At 40.7% G+C, this 20517-nt stretch overlaps 1 protein-coding gene across 4 annotated transcripts in view; it reads right to left on the bottom strand.

Moving 5' to 3' along the window:
• Positions 1 to 4839: 4839 nt before the first annotated feature.
• The window catches only part of LOC139411752 (SH3 and PX domain-containing protein 2A-like), a 96334-nt gene continuing 80656 nt past the window's right edge, over positions 4840 to 20517 (bottom strand). For all 4 annotated transcript variants that reach the window (XM_071158465.1, XM_071158455.1, XM_071158483.1 and 1 more), the window contains 5 exons: positions 19045 to 19162; positions 18580 to 18941; positions 18432 to 18481; positions 9185 to 9304; positions 4840 to 9071 (listed from right to left, as the gene is read on the bottom strand). In XM_071158465.1, the coding sequence (XP_071014566.1) occupies positions 7137 to 9071; positions 9185 to 9304; positions 18432 to 18481; positions 18580 to 18941; positions 19045 to 19162 (2585 nt within the window). In that variant the 3' untranslated portion in view covers positions 4840 to 7136. The remainder of the gene's footprint in view (positions 9072 to 9184; positions 9305 to 18431; positions 18482 to 18579; positions 18942 to 19044; positions 19163 to 20517) is intronic.

Genomic DNA, 20517 nt, shown 5'->3' with positions numbered 1-20517 from the left:
GCCAAGAGGCCCATGATCACTCTGGATGAACTGCAGAGATCTACAGCTGAGGTGGGAGACTCTGTCCATAGGACAACAATCAGTCGTATATTGCACAAATCTGGCCTTTATGGAAGTGGCAAGAAGAAAGCCATTTCTTAAAGATATCCATAAAAAGTGTTGTTTAAAGTTTGCCACAAGCCACCTGGGAGACACACCAAACATGTGGAAGAAGGTGCTCTGGTCAGATGAAACCAAAATTGAACTTTTTGGCAACAATGCAAAACGTTATGTTTGGCGTAAAAGCAACACAGCTCATCACCCTGAACACACCATCCCCACTGTCAAACATGGTGGTGGCAGCATCATGGTTTGGGCCTGCTTTTCTTCAGCAGGGACAGGGAAGATGGTTAAATTTGATGGGAAGATGTATGGAGCCAAATACAGGACCATTCTGGAAGAAAACCTGATGGAGTCTGCAAAAGACCTGAGACTGGGACGGAGATTTGTCTTCCAACAAGACAATGATCCAAAACATAAAGCAAAATCTACAATGGAATGGTTCAAAAATAAACATATCCAGGTGTTAGAATGGCCAAGTCAAAGTCCAGACCTGAATCCAATCGAGAATCTGTGGAAAGAACTGAAAACTGCTGTTCACAAATGCTCTCCATCCAACCTCACTGAGCTCGAGCTGTTTTGCAAGGAGGAATGGGAAAAAATTTCTGATCAAATAGTGATCAGTCTCTCGATGTGCAAAACTGATGGAGACATACCCCAAGCGACTTACAGCTGTAATCGCAGCAAAAGGTGGCGCTACAAAGTATTAACTTAAGGGGCCATGAATAATTTTGCATGCCCAATTTTTCAGTTTTTGATTTGTTAAAAAAGTTTGAAATATCCAATAAATGTCGTTCCACTTCATGATTGTGTCCCACTTGTTGTTGATTCTTCACAAAAAAATACAGTTTTATATCTTTATGTTTGAAGCCTGAAATGTGGCAAAAGGTCGCAAAGTTCAAGGGGGCAGAATACTTTCGCAAGGCACTGTATATAGGGGATACAACAATCCCAGCTCTGCAGATTAATGAAGAATCATTAGATCATTTGTTTTGGTACTGTCCATATGTAGCTTATTTTTGGTCGCAGGCTCTGAATGGCTGAAGAATTGCAACATTTACCTGCAAATAACTTTGCAAACAGCACTGCTGGGTGATCTGAAAAGTCATAGAGAATCAATCTATAATATAATATACACTTAGATTTTTTTTGTTCAATTTACAATCTGTAGAAACTATGAGAATAGAAAGGTTCAGAACTTTTGTGAAACATCACAGCACAGTTGAAAAATATAATGCAAATATGCATCAAAACTGCATGGTCTTCAGAGGTAGATGGAAGGGGTTGATGGTAGCTGATGGATGGGACTAAAAACAAACAAAACATAACTAATAGAAAATGTACCTTGGTCATAAAATGTATATAGGATGTATACGCTGGAAGTAGAAGCCTAAGTGTTCTCTATTAGTTTACTCCAATTAGGGGAGTGGTGGTAGGGTTAGAGGAAAATAAAGGAAAAAAAAAAATATATATATATATATATATTTAAATATATATAAAATGGGGGATTGGAAATGATGCAGACAATTACATTGATGGAAGCAACAATCTGCAATATTAAAGCTGATCCACCCCTAAAAATATATAAATAAAAAAGGCTCACAAATGGGCTTCTACAATGTAGAAGGAGTGTGAATACTTATGTAAATAAGATACTTCTGTACTTAATTTTCAATAAATTTGCAAACACTTCTAAAATCATGTTTTCACTAAGTCATTATGGGGTATTGCGTGTATATGGGTGAGAAAAAATCAATTTAACTTTGAATTCAGGCTGTAACACAAAAAATGTGGAATAAGTTAAGGGGTATGAAAACTTTGTGAAGGCAGTGTATGTGTTGAGTGCACTCTACGATGGAGAGGTGTGTTATTAGTGTTCAATATGTACACCTCAATCAGCAATATTAGTGCAATTCCTCAAAAATACAAACAACCCACTGGGCACACACTGGTTGAATCAACATTGTTTCCACGTAATTTCAATTAAATCACGTTGAACCAACATAAAATAGATGTTGAATTGACGTTTGTGCCCAACCCTAGGCCTACTTACTATTTAACACAACCATGCTGCACGTAGTATTCTGGTCTTCAGTCTGTGCATGTGAGAAACAAAGCACAGGGCTACAGGCATAACTCACATAGTCTGTTTAGAGCGGAGGCATGTCGGCCTGGCCACAGTGAACATCATCTGTTATTTACTATCCTGCCTTAGCTGGGCTGGCTGCACCAGTGTTTTATACTGCAGTCTAATACGCACAAATACAGTCTGTGACGGCTGGACATGAAACAGGCAGAGGCAGCCATTGCTAATGGACAAGTTTCTCAGAAGTAAAGGGAGACGCACAGCCACCGTGTGTAAAAATGACATGGAACACAGTATATATCTCACTGGTGTGTACACAGACTTTCCATGTAGACCTCTGAGTGAACCTGGGCCTCATTCAAACTGCCGGTAAGTTAAGACTTTTGGCAGCAGACATTTTAAACGTATACTGATTCCTCCCACCCTGTTGGGTACGGTTGTTGGGGAATGAATGTAAAAGTAAACTGATTTGATAATGACTCACTATCAAACACTTATCAAAGTTGTGCACTGTTGGTTCAATGTAATTGTTGGACACTTGAGCTTCAAAAGTCTAGTGGTAGTCACCAAAGGTGTATTTCAATTGGCATGTACTTGTCTGGTAAGTAAAATAATTTATGCTGTTGTCTATTTCAGATCCATGCTTTATTTTTGAAAATAAAGGAGAGCCGCACACTCTAGGAGCTCAGATGCAAAAATTTAATGTTCAACATTTCGACAGACAAGCTGTCTTCATCTTCATCACCCTGATGAAGACAGCTTGTCTGTTGAAACGTTGAACGTTTCTAGAGTGTGCGGCTCTTCTTTATTTTCAACTGTTCCACTATGCTAGCCAGCACCTCACCTAAATAGGTGTTTATTTCCCTTCTAGACCATGCTTTATTCTTAAAATAATACCAATTTAAATTCTGTATCTTACTCTAATTGCATAGTGTTGACGTAAGGACTTGATCGTTGAAGGCCCTGTTCAGTCAAAAATGTGATTTTCCTGTGTTTTATATATATTTCAACACTATGAGGTTGGAATAATACTGTGAAATTATGATAATGCCCTTTTAGTTTAAGAGCTGTTTGAAAAGACCGCCTGAAATTTCAGCCTGTTTTGGTGGGATGGAGTTTTGGCATGTCTGGTGACATCACAGACAGTAAATTAGTTAATAGACCAATAACAGTTCTAAACCTCTCTGCCAATAACAGCTAGTTTTCAGTATTCCCCTCCCCACTCCGACAGTCCTAGAAAAATTATTGCTTGAGAATTTGTTCTTTGCTAACAAGCTATTTATGTTTCTTTTAACCATTTTAATTTAAAATAATCACTGTAAGGTACTTAATTGTTACCCAGAAATGATTTGTTAAAAATGGCTACATTGTACCTTTATGTCTGGGCTGAGCTGTTCTGGAGTGCTCATACTGCCCCCTTGAGGATATGGGATCATAACACTCCACAAGGTTTACTTTGCCTGTGGCGGTATTAGGTATTATATTAGGCAATATAGCTTGTTCTCCTTCTTTTTAAATAGTGAACCAACATGTTTTCAGCACTTCTATTTCCAAGAGTTATCATGGGTCTTTCGTCTCTCTGCAGAAGACATATGTTTGGAACATCGAAATCTTATTGGCACGTAAGTATTGTGATATCGTATTGTGGGGTCCTTTGCAATTCCCGGCCCTAGTTACAGCACTGCACATACACCAACCAGATCAGACAGCCATAACTCACTGCTAAGCTGAGGAGTATAGCCTGAGGTTCCCAGTGGAAGGAATCGCCCAATGGGGAGAACATATTTCACAGGAAAAGCCTATCGGATGTAAACTTGCTAATACAGCATAACACACTGTCTGACATAGTGAACTTCAATGGCTATTTATACACTAGGTGCTGAACAGTAACCAGACAAACGTGCACTTAATCCATATTGGGCCATTGGGTAAATAGCCATTACGGTAAAGCCAAATCTAAATGTGCTGAGTCAGCACAGGCTTTATATTAACTATCATTGTTACAAAAGTAATGTACCCACATCGTAATAATTACGTATAACCTCAATCAGTTCTTAGATAGCAAAGGAAGGATTTATATTATATTGTACAAAACTTTGCCTGAAGTAACTGCAATTTTATAAATGCAAAGTCAATCTGCAAATTTTCTCAATACGTAACAAAATGGTTAACATGTGTTACAAATACACACTGTAAACATATGTTTACAAATGGCAAAACCAACACAATAACTGAATACATGAGGCTTCACTGATTGCTAACACACTTGCATTCTCTCCATTTTAGAATGTTTTAGAAACATTATAATTTTTTTAATAAAAATGTATCCATATAAATTCTTTGTTTTTATACAAATAAAACATTTTTATTGACAATATTTATCTTGTCCTTAATGTAAGATGTATGTATTGTAGTATAGACTGTAAAGCACAAGAGGGTGCTCTTGGTCAGATTCTTGCAGGAAAATCCACTTTACTGCTGTGAATCATAACAGTGTCATTACCCAATCTGTTGCATCTGCTTCACTGCTTTGAATTATGCGTTAAGGTTTAAGGCACTTTAGTTTGCTTTATACCTGAGCTGTCCCAAACCTTGAATTATACAAGTTGCAGAAATTGAAGGAATCATCAATAATTCTGTAAAACAATGTGGAATCTGGTAATGCAGAAAGTGCATTTATTCACAAAAACACACTTAATTCATCATGATTTTTTTTTGACATGTAATCATAAAATGAACGTTTTCTCTGCTGAGTAATATAAATACAATTTCTGCAATGTAGCAGGCTATAAAACTAATGTTAGATACAATACTGTCCAGCAGACAATGACAAAGGAAATATTAATGGGACATCAAGCTGGCAAAAGAGGATCCTTCACTAGAACCATATTTCAACAGTCTTGAACATCAGCCATAGCAGGTCCAGATTCATTAACAGATTTTGAGAATTGAATGCTTGGGCAAAAAAAGTATGTAATGTGACCTATAAATTGATAAGTCAAAGTTTTGTATACCACTGGGTAAGATTAACTCAATGTAACTAGATATTACTTCATTAGAAGGAATTCATTAGGGAATTTGAAATACTTAAAACAAAGTTATGTAGCTAGAATAGATGACATGTTCAAAGATTAAAATTAATACTGCACAGCAATATTAAGAGTATACATTTTTATTTGCTGTATGTTCCTCCTTTTTCAAAGGGGCATGAGTATCAAGTCTTTCCAGATATGAGTAGCACCAGATGGGTCATTGTTTATGTATTTGCACTGCTGTCTGCAAGCCCCTTGTGGGATAAAAATAGGTATTGAATTCATTTGCAATGAGTTCTCTCTCTCAGATAAAATCACAATTTAAGTTCAATTGCTATTCTACACATCCCTGGGGTTTGGTTTTGAAAGCAAATGAAAAGCCTCAATTCCAATATTCCTCAAGTCAAATATTCCTTCCTCTGGTAGCTTAAATGGAATAATGGAAATGCATAAGCAGCTCATCACTTTTTTTGTTTACAACCTAGCGAACACCTTCAAAGGTCAAGTTCAATGTGAAAACAAAACTTCAAATTTGATTCAAAAGAACTAAACAAATCATAACCATATGGTATCGGTCTTTTATTTTATTCTAAATATGATAGGTCAAATGGAGCCATGGGAGAAATCTGTTGATAGAAAACATCAAAATTTACTAGAAGACGTCGATTCTAGAGAGCGCAAAAAATAGCTGATTTACCACTCCTTCAAATAGGCTGACCTATATTGTGTCACCAGACCAGAGCAGAGATACACTTCTAAGCAGGTGAAGGATACATACTGTACGTATAAGACATTAGCTAGAGTGTCATCAAGAAAATCATGAAACATTCATAAAGATTTACAGCTACAGTCTGCAACTTGGGAAGCTGTTTAATTGTTATTAAAATTCTTCATATTTACCCATTGATTATTGAAGAATATACTTATAAATGCCTCATGAGCTACAGCATAGCATGTCTCAAAATCTCCCTAGCCGTATCCTTTAGCTGTATACCAAAACAGGTGGCAGGGACCCCATAAAAAAATTGCAGACTGTAGCTTTAAGAGATTTAAAATGACTTACATACTGTAATAAATGGACAGAATATACACTTTACAACAAGATGACATACACACAGCTATATAAAAGTATTACATAAAATACACATTAAGCTTCACAATTTTATTTACGTAAAAACATGCACAAGACATTCTGCAGATGGCATTTAACATATGAGAAGGTGTAGCAACAGATCTTTTAAACACAACATACAAAGCATTTTAAGAGAAATGTTTACTTAAAATGTGCCCAAGGCTTGGTCAGTATAGAAACCTTTTAACCATGCAAAAAGCTTTAAAAAGTAAATGTTTTATGATCAAATGTCATCAGAAGTGAGTCATGTTTTGCCCATTGGAAATCATTAAGTAAGTAATGTTATCATATTACAAACCCTCTCTCGTTGTTATAAAGGATCATCATCAGCCAAAGCTGTACAAAGCTCCTCTTCTCGTGTCCAAGTCCCATTATTCTTCCATTTTGGATTAAAAAGCATGTTTCATCAAATCAACCACTTTCGTTGTTTAATTCCTCCGTTTAATATGGTTGACCTTCTGCTGATTTTAATGCCAAAGGTATTTGTTCTGTCCACCCGGCTGTCTGTGAATATAAAAACAATCCTGTCTAAAAATTGCACGATGAAGTGCTTTATCTGTCACTAGATGAGAGTAATAAAATGGCAAGAAATGACATGCCAGGATGGGTTGGCCACCCTCAGTTTAGAAAATACAAAGGATGCCACTTAGACTATGCATGGTCTCTTCTGATTTCCATCTATAAAATGTAAGAAAGCAGTGTCTTCTTTCCATTTCCATGTCCACTGTCTTCCATGGTTTCTGACCTTGACGACCTGATTGCACATGCACTGAACAGAAGCGTGATACTAGTTCTTCCTTTCCAGGTAGTTCGAGGGTACCCAGCCTTTCCGAGGTCGACCTCCATCCAGGATCTGGCAGTACCACCACCCATTAGGGTTCCTCTCCAGAACCTCCAGAATTGTTCCTTCAGGGAAACCCATGGTCTCCTCATCACCATGGTAATCCGCTATGGAGACATACACCTCACGGAGGTTGTTGTGGATGAGGTGGGGTTTGGGTTTTACAGTGGAAACAGGTAGACCGTTCCTCGGAGACCCAAGGCCCAGTGATTCGGAGCTGCCCGTGCCGGGTCTGTTCCGGTTCGCCATGTTACCGTTTGGCGCTGGGCTCCGCGGGGTTGTACCAAAGGAAGCATTGCGACGCACGGTGGGACTAGAGCGTGGGTGGTCGGTGGAGTTGAGTGACTCACCTCTCCTAAGGGAGCCGACTGGGTTTGGGCCGTCGATGATCGGCCCGGAGATGAAGACAGACTGAGGTCTGACCACCTGCTGTTGTTTCGTACCATTCCTCTGCTTATGCAAGCTGTTGAACAGGTCAAAGGGCTTGGAGAGCCCCCCGGGGGGTTTGGAGGGAATGGGAGGTGTGCTCCTCTTCAGGCTCTGGTTGATGTTGTTCAGAGCCTGGACCCTCTGCTCATTCTTCTCCAGGCTGTTGGACTTGCTCAGGCTGCCTGGCTTGGTGGGGGTGCCATCGGACTCGGACCCAGCTGTGTCGTCCAGCTGCCTGACAGGCTCCAGGTAGTAGGTTGGAGCCCAGCCCTCAGTGTCGCCCCAGCGGACGTACCACCAGCCGCTTTCCTGCTTCTCCAGCACCTCCACTTCCACCCCGGCAGGGAAGCTCATCTCTGAGTCCTGGACCTTCTCATAGGTGTCGGTGGTGCGGTAGAAGCTGCAGCCCTCGTCTGAGTCTCCACGGCTGCCTTTAGAGTAGATGGAGGAGAGGTCAGAGGTGCTGTGGGAAGACACAGAGTCCTCAGAGGAGATGACAGAGGCTGTTTCAAAGTCTTCTCCTCTGGAGCCCTTCTTCAGCTGGCTTGTAGGCCTCAGCTGTCTCCGGAGGCTGCTGATGTCCATCTTCTCTGCACTGGAGGCCTTGGCCACCTGGGGCTTAGGCCTGACCACTGGCTTAGGTTTGGTGGATGACTTGGTGGAACCCATTTTGTGTTCCTCTTTGTCCTTCTTGGACCTGGACTGCTTGGATAGATCTGGGATGGACTCTGTGGAAGCAGGTTTGGGGCTGGACTCCCCAGCCTCTGCTTTGGTTCGAGAATGGGACTGGCTTCCGTTCAGCTCCAGCTGGATATTCTTCCCTTTTCTCCTTGCCCCCAACGTGGAGTGAGAGTTTTCAGCCTTGCAAGTCTCCAACGGGGCGCTCGTCTTCGGGGAATCCGAGTCGCCACTGGATTGTGCATCAGGCTTCTCTCTGAAAGGCCTGAAGCCGTCATTCTCATAGATACACTCCTCTCCCTCAGGCTCCTCCTCTTCCTGTCCCACGTCCTCTGATGACTCGCCCATCTTGAAGGAGGCGCTGTGGAGAGAAGAGGCCGGAGACAGCTTGGAGGACAGATGAGAGCCCTTACCTGAGGAGTCATCCTCATTCTTCCCATCCACCGAGGACCCATCTGTCCTGAGGAACTCAAACTCTGACTCCAGATCAAACCCAATGGCAGGAATGTCATATTCTGGCTCCTCGTACACAGGCCTCCCGGGAGATACAGGGGACTCTGGAGCCTCGGACCCAGGGCTGCTGGGAGGGGCGGTCTCCTCAGAGTCCTGCTTCTTGACGGGCGGGGCTGGGGGTGGGACTTTGGGGCGGCTCAGGGTGCTGGTTCTGCGGTTTAGGTTGGGTTTCTTTCGTTTGTCGATGTAGGAGCAGGGAGCCCACCCCTCTTTCTCCCCGATTTGGACATACCACCAGCCACCAGAGTTCTTTTCGATCACCTACAGGACAGAACAGAGAGAATAGATGGGGAGAAATGAACTACATGCAGTATCTGTTAATTTCAATAATTTACCTGAACAATAAAAAAAAAATTAACATGAAAAAAGCTTACCTCTGCTTTCTGCCCTCCATTAAAACTAATGCCATCAGAAATGACAGACTGGAACTCTGCAATGGTGTAGTACTCTGCTTCAACAGTAGGGGGCTCTGGTGGTGAGGGTAAATTGGATCCCTGAGTGGAAAAAAATGTCAGGCATTATGAATATTGCGCAGCTGATACTGTTAACAATAGAACCGCCAGGCCGTTGAGCCTATAAGTACCCACTACGGAATCCTGAGAATGTTGCCGGGCGTCACCTTTAGCATACGCATCAGATGCATATCAATGCACAAGGTGCGCAAATATAAGCACCCTTGCTTGATAAATAGTTCTTAAACAACTGTAAATCATTAATTGCATGAATACATATTTGTGGAAATATATCCACGTAAATATATAAAAACAGTTATTTATTTAGATAGAATATCCTTTACTCTGTTTTGTATAATTCTACAAAGTCCTAGTTAACAACATAGGCCAAAAGTCAATTTGATGCATCAACAACACTCGAACAATCTAATAAATGCATTTCATATATGCAATCAGAGGAATAATAATTTGGTTGTGTTTATAAAGGTCTTAGGTAACATTAGAATACTAAAAAAATATTATTTCAAAGAACATAATAGCATTTTCATGAGTTTATGTTACTTTCATTAGAGTTTATGAACTCTAGAGCTCTGTCAGAGTGACCATCGGGTTCTTGGTCATCTCCCTGACCAAGGCCCTTGCTGGGGGACCTTGAATGCTTGCTACCCATTCCCCAATTCTGTCGACCTCATGGCTTGTTTTTTGCTCTGACATGCACTGTCAACTGTGGGACCTTATATAGACAGGTGTGTGCCTTTCCAAATAATGTCCAATCAATTGAATATACCACAGGAGGACACTAGTCAAGTTGTAGAAACATCTCAAGAATGATCAATGAAAACAGGATGCACCTGAGCTCAACTTCGATTCTCATAGCAAAGGGTCTGAATATCTATGTAAATAAGGTATTTCTGTTTTGTATTTTTTTTATACATTTGCAAACATTTCTAACAATCTGTTTTCGCTTTGTCATTGTTTGGTATTTTATTAGGATCCCCATTAGCTGTTGCAAAAGCAGCAGCTACTCTTCCTGGGGTCCACACAAAACACAATGACATAATAGAGAACATCAACAGATAAGAACAGCTCAAAAACAGAAATACCATATATTTTTTAAAGGCACACGTAGCCTACATATCAATGCATACACACAAACTATTTAGGTCAAATAGGGTAGAAGCATTTTGCCGCGAGGTGTTGCTTTATCTGTTTTGAGATTGAAGGAAGTTCCATGCAATTAGGGCTCTATATGATACTGTATGCTTTCTTGAATTTGTTCTGGATTTGGGGAATGTGAAAAGACCCCTGGTGGCATGTTTGGTGGCATAAGCGTGTGTGTCAGAGCTGTGTGTAAGTTGACTATGCAAACAATTTGGGATTTTCAACACATTAATATTTCTTATAAAAAGAAGAAGTGATGCATTCAGTCTCTCCTCAACTCTGAGCCAAGAGAGACTGGCATGCATCATATTTATATCAGCCCTCTGATTACAATTAAGAGCAAAATGTGCCGCTCTGTTTTTGGCCAGCTGCAGCTTAACTAGGTCTTTCCTTCCAGCACTGGACCACACGACTGGACAATAATCAAGATTAGACTAAACTAGAGCCTGCAGAACTTGCTTATTGGAGTGTGGTGTCAAAAAAGCAGAGCATCTCTTTATTACGGACAGACCTATCCCCATCTTTACAACCATTGCATCTATATGTTGACCATGACAGTTTACAATCTAAAGTAACACCAAGTAATTTAGTCTCCTCAACTTGTTCAACAGCCACACCATTCATTACCAGATCAGCTGAGGTCTAGAGCTTAAGGAATGATTTGTACCAAATACAATGCTCTTAGTTTTAGAGATGTTCAGTACCAATTTATTACTGGCAACCCATTCCAAAACATACTGCAACTCTTTGTTAAGGGTTTCAGTGACTTCATTAGCTGCAGTTGCCCATGCATATATGGTTGAATCATCAGCATACATGGACACACATAAGCATGCTATATAAGCATGCTGAAAGTCTGTTAATTTGTTTACAGAGAAATATTATTGTATTTGGCCAAACACATTTTTTCCCAACAGTTTGCTAAGAGCTGGCAGCAAGCTTATATGTCTGCTGTTAGAACCAGTAAATGCCGCTTTACCACTCTTGGGTAGCGGAATTACTTTGGCTTCCCTCCAGGCCTGAGGACAAATACTTTCCTCTAGGCTCAGATTAAAGATATGACATATGAGTGGTTATAGAGTCAGCTACCATCCTCAGTAGCTTTCCATCTAAGTAGTCAATGCCAGGATGTTTGTCATTATTGATCGATAACAATAATTTTTCCACCTCCCACACTAACTTTACAAAATTCAAACTTGCAATGTTTTTCTTTCATTATTTGTTATTTTATGAATGAATACAATTTCACACTGTTCGTTGTTGACATTTCCTGCCTAAGTTTGCCCACTTTGCCAATGAAATAGTCATTAAAATAATTGCCAACATCAAATGATTTCGTGATGAATCTGATTCTATGAAAGACGGAGTTGAATTTGTCTTTCTGCCCATAATTGAATATTCCAAAGTTTTCATATCATTGGCTACATAATACAGTTTCTTCTTATTTTTGTTGAATTTAGTCACATAATTTCTTAATTTGCAGTAAGATGTGCAGCCAGACATATTAGCCACTCCTTCTGCCCCATCTCTTTAAACCATAGTTTTTCAATTCCTCATCAGTCCATGGAGCCTTAACAGTTCCAACAGTCAGCTTCTTAACAGGTGCATGTTTATCAATAATTGGAAGAAGCAATTTCCTAAATTCATTAAGTGCAGCAGCGTCTAGATGCTCCTCACTAATCACATCAGACCAACAAATATGTTTAACATCATCCACATAAGAGTCACAGCAAAATCTTTTGTATTATCTCTTTTTTTTAAATTTTACCCCTTTTTCTCCCCAATTTCGTGGTATCCAATTGTTGTAGTAGCTACTATCTTGTCTCATCGCTACAACTCCCGTACGGGCTCGGGAGAGACAAAGGTTGAAAGTCATGCGTCCTCCAATACACAACCCAACCAAGCCGCACTGCTTCTTAACACAGCACGCATCCAACCCGGAAGCCAGCCGCACCAATGCGCCGGAGGAAACACTGTGCACCTGGCCACCTTGGTTAGCGCACACTGCGCCCAGCCCGCCACAGGACTCGCTGGTGCGCGATGAGACAAGGACAACCCTACCGACCAAGCCCTCCCTAACCCGAGCGACGCTAGGCCAATTGTGCGTCGCCCCACGGACCTCCCGGTCGCGGCCGGTTACGACAGAGCCTGGGCGCGAACCCAGGGACTCTGATGGCACAGCCGGCGCTGCATTACAGCGCCCTTAACCACTGCGCCACCCGGGAGGCCTGTATTATCTCTTAAACACTATTTTAGGCCCAGCTGTTGGATCTTTGTCTTTCCTGGATATAGCCACTATATTGTGATCACTGCATCCAAAGGGTACGGATACAGCTTTAGAACAAAGTTCTACAGTATTAGTAAAAATGTGATGAATACATGTGGATGATCTTGTTCCTGTAGTGTTTGTAAACACCCTGGAGCTTGCTGAAAACCAGTCAATATTCAGGTCCCCAAGAAAGTAGACCTATCTGTTTATATCACATACACTGTAAATTACACATTTCACACATATTATTTAGCTACTGACTGTTATCACTTGGTGGCCTATAGCAACACCCCAAAAGAAAAAGCTTTAGATGTGCCAAGTGAACCTGCAACCACAACACTTCAATAACACTTGACATAAGATCTTCTCTAAGCATTGCATGGATATGGCTCTGAATATATACAGCAACACCTCCCCCATAAGCATTGCTGTCTCTTCTATAGATGTTATATCCTTGTATTACTACTGCTGTATCATCAAATTAATTATCTAAGTGAGTCTCAGAAATGGCTAATATATGAATGTTATCTGATGTTAGCAAGAACTTGATTTCATGAACCTTATTTCTAAGGCCACATATATTAATATGGACTATTTTCAACCCTTTCCTGGGGGGCTTATCAGAAATAGACATAGACAAGTTCCTCTCAAGTTCTTGGCTCTTTCCAGAACAGCTACCTTGTCCTTGAACCTCAGGAACCTGACCACTATTGGCATGGGCCTATCACCTGGGCCGGTGGTGGGTTTTCCAGTCTTGTGGGCGTGCTCCACCTCAATCTTCCTGTGGTCCATCTTCAATTTCTCAGAGATCATTTCCCTCACTTTGTCCTCAGACTCCGTCCAGGTCTCATGTGGAGATTCTGCAATTCTGTCCACAATCATGTTGTTCCACCTTGATTGTCCCTCGAGATGGTCTGATTTATCTGTCATTGTTATCCTGGATTCACACACAGAACTGATATCCTCTCTCAATGACTTACAGATTGCTGTCATCTTGCCGTTCTCCTGTTTCAACTCATTGAGCTGACCCTGGGAGAACTGCAAACGGTTCTTCAGGTCCTGGACCTCTCTGGTCAGCACTAGAGGGCGACCGGCATGGCCGATTAATTAGGGTCGATTTCAAGTTTTCATAACAATCAGCATTTTTGGACGCCGATTATGGCCGATTACATTGCATTCCACGGGGAAACTGCATGGCAGGGTGACCACCTGTTACGCGAGTGCAGCAAGGAGCCGAGGTAAGTTGCTAGCTAGCATTAAACTTATCTTATAAAAAACAATCCATCTTCACATAATCACTAGTTAACTACACATGGTTGATGATATTACTAGGTTAACTAGCTTATCCTGCGTTGCATATAATCAATGCGGTGCCTGTTAATTTATCATCGAATCACAGCCTACTTCACCGAGCGGGTGATGATTTAACAAAAGCACAATCGTTGCACGAATGCACCTAACCATAAACATCAATGCCTTTCTTAAAAACAATACACATATTTGTTTAAACCTGCATATTTAGTTAAAATAAATTAATGTTAGCAGGCTATTAACTAGGAAATTTGAGTCACTTCTCTTGCGTTCAGTGCAAGCAGAGTCAGGGTATATGCAACAATTTGGGCGACCTGGCTCGTTGCGAACTAATTTGCCTGAATTTGATGTAATTATGAAATAACATTGAAGGTTGTGCAATGTAACAGGAATATTTAGACTTATGGTTGCCACCCGTTCAATAAAATACGGAACCGTTCCGTATTTCACTGAAAGAATAAACATTTTGTTTTCTAAATTATAGTTTCCAGATTTGACCATATTAATGACCTAAGGCTTGTATTTCTGTGTGTTTATTATATTATAATTAAGTCTATGATTTGATATTTGATAGAGCAGTGTGACTGAGCGGTGGTAGGCAGCAGCAGGCTCGTAAGCATTAATTCAAACAGCACTTTACTGCGATTGCCAGCAGCTCTTCGCAATGCTTGAAACAGAGCGCCGTTTATGACTTCAAGCCTATCAACTCCTGAGATTAGGCTGGCAATACTATAGTGCCTATAAGAACATCCAATAGTCAAAGGTATATGAAATGCAAATGGTATAGAGAGAAATTGTCCTATAAATTCCTATAATAACAACAACCTAAAACACCTTAATTGAGAATATTGAAGACTCGTGTTAAAAGGAACCACCAGCTTTCATATGTTCTCATGTTCTGAGCTTAAACGTAAGCTTTTTTACATGGCATATATTGCACTTTAACTTTCTTCTCCAACACTGTGTTTTTGCATTATTTAAACCAAATTGAACATGTTTCATTATTTATTTGAGACTAAATGTATTTTATTTATGTATTATATCAAGTTAAAAATAAAAATGTTCATGCAGTATCGTTGTAATTGCCATCCAGTAATTATGACAATTACAACGATACTGCATGAACATTTTTATTTTTAACTTGATAAGTATAAAAATTAAAATTAATTTTTTTTAAAAAAATTGGCCGATTAATCAGTATCTGCTTTTTTTGGTCCTCCAATAATCAGTATCAGCATTGAAAAATCAGAATCGGTCGATCTCTAGTCAGGACGTCTATTCTTTTATTTGTAGAATCCACAAGTATTTGGACAAAACACTTGAAGTTATTTCATTGTTGTTGTAACAACTGCTTGTAGGTCTCTTTTTATTCATTTAAAAGATCCTTCATGTGTAATAGAGAGACACCACTGTCCTCAACGGTACTCCCGCCGGCTTTGGTCTTTGTCATGGTAGCTAGCAACGTAGGTTACGCTGCTACTCATCGCAGTTCCAGACAGGGCAGGTCACAGAGAAGATTGAAAACAACAAACAGCAGGGATCTAGACAACCACAAACCTGGGACAATCTGCAGTCCTAGCCACAATGGCTAACCGCGCCGTGGGCTGCGTTTCAGAAAACCCCACTAGCTTGATATGCAGCTAGCTAGCAGCTAGACTAGCTGCAACGGGCAAAAAAGTATTTAGTCAGCCACCAATTGTGCAAGGTCTCCCACTTAAAAAGATGAGAGAGGCCTGTAATTTTCATCATAGGTACACTTCAACTATGACAGACAAAATGAGAAAAATAATCCAGAAAATCACATTGTAGGATTTTTAATGAATTTATTTGCAAATTATGGTGGAAAATAAGTATTTGGTCACCTACAAACAAGCAAGATTTCTGGCTCTCACAGACCTGTAACTTCATCTTTAAGAGGCTCCTCTGTCCTCCACTCGTTACCTGTATTAATGGCACCTGTTTGAACTTGTTATCAGTATAAAAGACACCTGTACACAACCTCAAACAGTCACACTACAAACTCCACTATGTCAAAGGACACCAGAAACAAAATTGTAGACCTGCACCAGGCTGGGAAGACTGAATCTGCAATAGGTAAGCAGCTTGGTTTGAAGAAATCAACTGTGGGAGCAATTATTAGGAAATGGAAGACATACAAGACCAATGATATTCTCCCTCGATCTGGGGCTCCACGCAAGATCTCACCCCGTGGGGTCAAAATGATCACAAGAATGGTGAGCAAAAATCCAAGAACCACACGGGGGGACCTAGTGAATGACCTGCAGAGAGCTGGGACCAAAGTAACAAAGCCTACCATCAGTAACACACTACACCGCCAGGGACTCAAATCCTGCGGTGCCAGACGTGTCCCCCTGCTTAAGCCAGTACATGTCCAGGCCCGTCTGAGTTTGCTAGAGAGCATTTGGATGATCCAGAAGAAGATTGGGAGAATGTCATATAGTCAGATGAAACCAAAATATTACTTTTTGGTAAAAACTCAACTCGTCGTGTTTGGAGGACAAATATTGCTGAGTTGCATCCAAAGAACACCATACCTACTGTGAAGCATGGGGGTGGAAACATCATGCTTTGGGGCTGTTTTTCTGCAAAGGGACCAGGACGACTGATCCGTGTAAAGGAAAGAATGAATGGGGCCATGTGTCGTTAGATTGAGTGAAAACCTCCTTCCATCAGCAAGGGCATTGAAGATGAAACGTGGCTGGGTCTTTTCTTATGACAATGATCCCAAACACACCGCCCAGGCAATGAAGGAGTGGCTTCGTAAGAAGCATTTCAAGGTCCTGGAGTGGCCTAGCCAGTCTCCAGATCTCAACCCCAAAAGAAAATATTTGGAGGGAGTTGAAAGTCTGTGTTGCCCAGCAACAGCCCCAAAACATCACTGCTCTAGAGGAGATCTGCATGGCGGAATGGGCCAAAATACCAGCAACAGTGTGTGAAAAACTTGTGAAGACTTAGAGAAAACGTTTGACCTCTGTCATTGCCAACAAAGGGTATATAACAAAGTATTGAGATAAACTTTTGTTATTGACCAAATACTTATTTTCCACCATAATCTGCAAATAAATTCATTAAAAATCCTACTATGTTATTTTCTGGATTATTTTTCTCATTTTGTCTGTCATAGTTGAAGTGTACCTATGATGAAAATTACAGGCCTCTCTCATCTTTTTAAGTGGGAGTACTTGCACAATTGGTGGCTGACTAAAAACTTTTTTGCCCCACTGTACATTGTTCATGATAGAAGAAATTTTCCCAACAATTATTTACAGACAGAATATTTAACTTATAACTCACTATATCACACTTCCAGTGGGTCAGAAGTTTACATAGACTAAGTTGACTGTGCAGCTTGGAAAATTCCAGAAAATGATGTCATGGCTTTGGAAGCTACTGATAGGCTAATTGACATCATTTGAGTCAATTGGAGGTGTACCTGTGAATGTATGTCAATGCCTACCTTCAAACTCTTTCCTTGACATCATGGGAAAATCAAAAGAAATCAGCCAAGACCTAAAAAAAAATTATAGACCTCCACAAGTCTGCTTCATCCTTGGGAAGAATTTCCAAACACCTGAAGGTACCACGTTCATCTGTACAAACAATAGTACGCAAGTATAAACACCATGGGATCACGCACTCATCATACCGCTCAGGAAGGAGAAGCGTTCTGTCTCCGAGAGATGAACGTACTTTGGTGAGAAATGTGCAAATCAATCCCAGAATAGCAAAGGACCTTGTGAAGATGCTGGAGGAAATAGTTACAAAAGTATCTATATCCACAGTAAAACAAGTCCAATATCGACATAACCTGAATGGCCGCTCAGCAAGGAAGAAGCCACTGCTCCAAAACCGCCATAAGAAAGCCAGACTACGGTTTGCAACTGCACATGGGGACAAAGATCGTACTTTTTGGAGAAATGTCCTCTGGTCTGACGAAACAAAAATAGAACTGTTTGGCTATGATGAACATCGTTATGTTTGGAGGAAAAAGGGGAAGGCTTGCAAGCCGAAGAAAACCATCCCATCCGTGAAGCACGGGGGTGGCAGCATCATGTTGTGGGGGTACTTTGCTGGAGGAGGGACTGGTGCACATCACAAAATAGATGGCTTCATGAGGAATTAAAATGATGTGTATATATTGAAGCAACATCTCAAGACATCAGTCAGGAAGTTAAAGCTTGGTCTCAAATGGGTCTTCCAAATGGACAATGACCCCAAGCATACTTCCAAAGTTGTGGCAAAATGGCTTAAGGACAACAAAGTCAAGGTATTGGTGGTGATCCTAACTGACCTAAGACAGGGAATTTTTACTAGGATTAAATGTCAGGAATTGTGAAAAACTCTGTTTAAATGTAGTTGGCTAAGGTGTATGTAAACTTCAACTGTAATTCTTTTTTTCATACTGACCAGAGTTGCATCTCTTCGAGGAGGTGGCTTTTGTCTGAGGATCGGGGAGCCTAGATAGAAGAAAATGAGATTGTGATTTGAATTCTGAGAGTGTATTAGTTTAACAAACCGCTATGCCTTCCAATTCCGTCTCTGAATGACAACTCACCAATCTCTATTCTGTGAGGAGTGACGCGGGCTATGGCTGGAGAGGCCGGTTCTGCTTTGCCCTTTCCGTCCACCAGGGCGGCACCAGGGCTGAAGTCCGAGCTAGAGCAGGGTATGGGCAGGCTGATCTGCCTCTTGGCCAGGGAGAGGGTGGTCAGGGGGGTGTCCTCTGACTGGCCGTCCGTCTGCACGTCCTTCTCACTCAGGGCCTTTTTGTTGAGCAGGTTGCTGATCTCCATGATGTTTCCGATTATCTCCACAGGGCTAGTTAAGGGGTTCTTCTTATTACTACTACGGGGAGAAAAATCCTCCTTCACCTTCTTCAGGTAGGAGGCCGGGGCCCATCCCTCCTTATCCTGGTACCTGAGGAGAGAGGGAGGAGAGGAGGTGATCATGAGTGAGAATAAGAGACAGCATAAACAGGCAACAGTTTATATTGTGGTTGGAGCACAAATCATGGCCTTACCTGATGAACCACCAGCCCTCCAGGTTCTTCTGGATGACCTCCACGATGACTCCTTTCTCAAAGGCGATCTCATCCTTCCCCTCGCTGGTGTATGGCTGCACCGTCATATACTTCTCCTCTGTCGGGCCACAGAGAGGGCGTGGGAACACAAGAGACTCACGTCAGTTTCATTCTTACTACGCTGCTTCAATAACAAAACATTACTCAAACGAATGTAAAATATGTCAACATTTTATAGGAGGTAGGGGAGACCGGGGTTGATTGTCACACTTTTTATCAATAAGTGTATTTCTCAGGACCAGTATATCTTACAAGACTATTTTCAATATTAGGAGAGACTAAGGTCTTGAGTTAAAATGGGGACCATTTTAATCCTCATAACGTATTCTAACATGGAATTATAAGCCATTAAACACACGCTGTCCACTTGTGACACCCGGTCCCATCCCGGGGTTGGTTGTCACACACTATAGGGTTGGTTGTTACAGTGTTTGCCATTTGTTTTTCAGCAACAATTGAGCCAATTTACAAAGTTTTAGAAAAAGTGAAGCCTTTATTTGAGAAAAAAAGTAAAGGCTTTATTTATTGAACAGCATTTCTAAAATAATAAAAATAAATACATTCAAATAAATTCAACATAAGTGAGTATTTGCTTTGACATTGTAGTTCTTACTCCACTCAAATTGTAATATCAATGCTTAATAAAACAGTAACCATCTGATATTTGGATGAAAATGAAATATTTTAATGCAGATGAAAAAAGTAAAGCTGTAAACATTTGTGTTTACTACATTTTTTGTTGAAAGCAAGGAATTATTTTTCAAACAGGAACAGTTTGAAAAAAGTGTGTGTTTGTTTGTGTGTGTGAATGTGTGTGTGTGAATGTTGCTGACTCTCAGTCGGAATAACATGATTCACATTTTTGACAAGTAGTTCCAGATTGGACCAAATCTGAACCAATCATAGAGTTTCACAAGTTTGGACAGAAGAGTATACAGTAGGGAACAGTACAGTAGGATACAGTAGGGTAAAGAAAGGTAAAGTAGACTATAGTTCGGTACAGAACAGACATGTAGGGTACAGCACAGTAAGGTAGAGTACAGTAATGTACTGTATTATATCCTACAGTACTCTACTGAAATAAACTCAACTGTACTCTACTTTGTCCTACTGTACTGCACTGTAATCTTATATACTGTACGCTACTCTACTGAAATAAACTCAACTGTACAGTACTTGCTCTACTGTACTCTACTGAATTAAACTGCACCACACTCTAATATAATGTACTCTACTGAATTAAATTGTACTGTACTGCACTCTGCTGAATTAAACTCTACTAGACTGTACTGTGCTGTTCTGTCCAAACTTGTGAAACATTTACGTCTTTTCAACATCCGGAAAATAAGTCTTCAAGGCGTTTTTCAATGTCATTTAGCTTTTAGGTACATTGTTACAATGGAGACGGTTGTC

This window comes from Oncorhynchus clarkii, chromosome 1 (genome assembly GCF_045791955.1).
Source record: "Oncorhynchus clarkii lewisi isolate Uvic-CL-2024 chromosome 1, UVic_Ocla_1.0, whole genome shotgun sequence".
Lineage (NCBI taxonomy): Eukaryota > Metazoa > Chordata > Actinopteri > Salmoniformes > Salmonidae > Oncorhynchus > Oncorhynchus clarkii.
The sequence above is the reverse complement of the archived record's forward strand: the minus strand, read 5'-3'. Positions and strand labels throughout refer to the sequence as shown.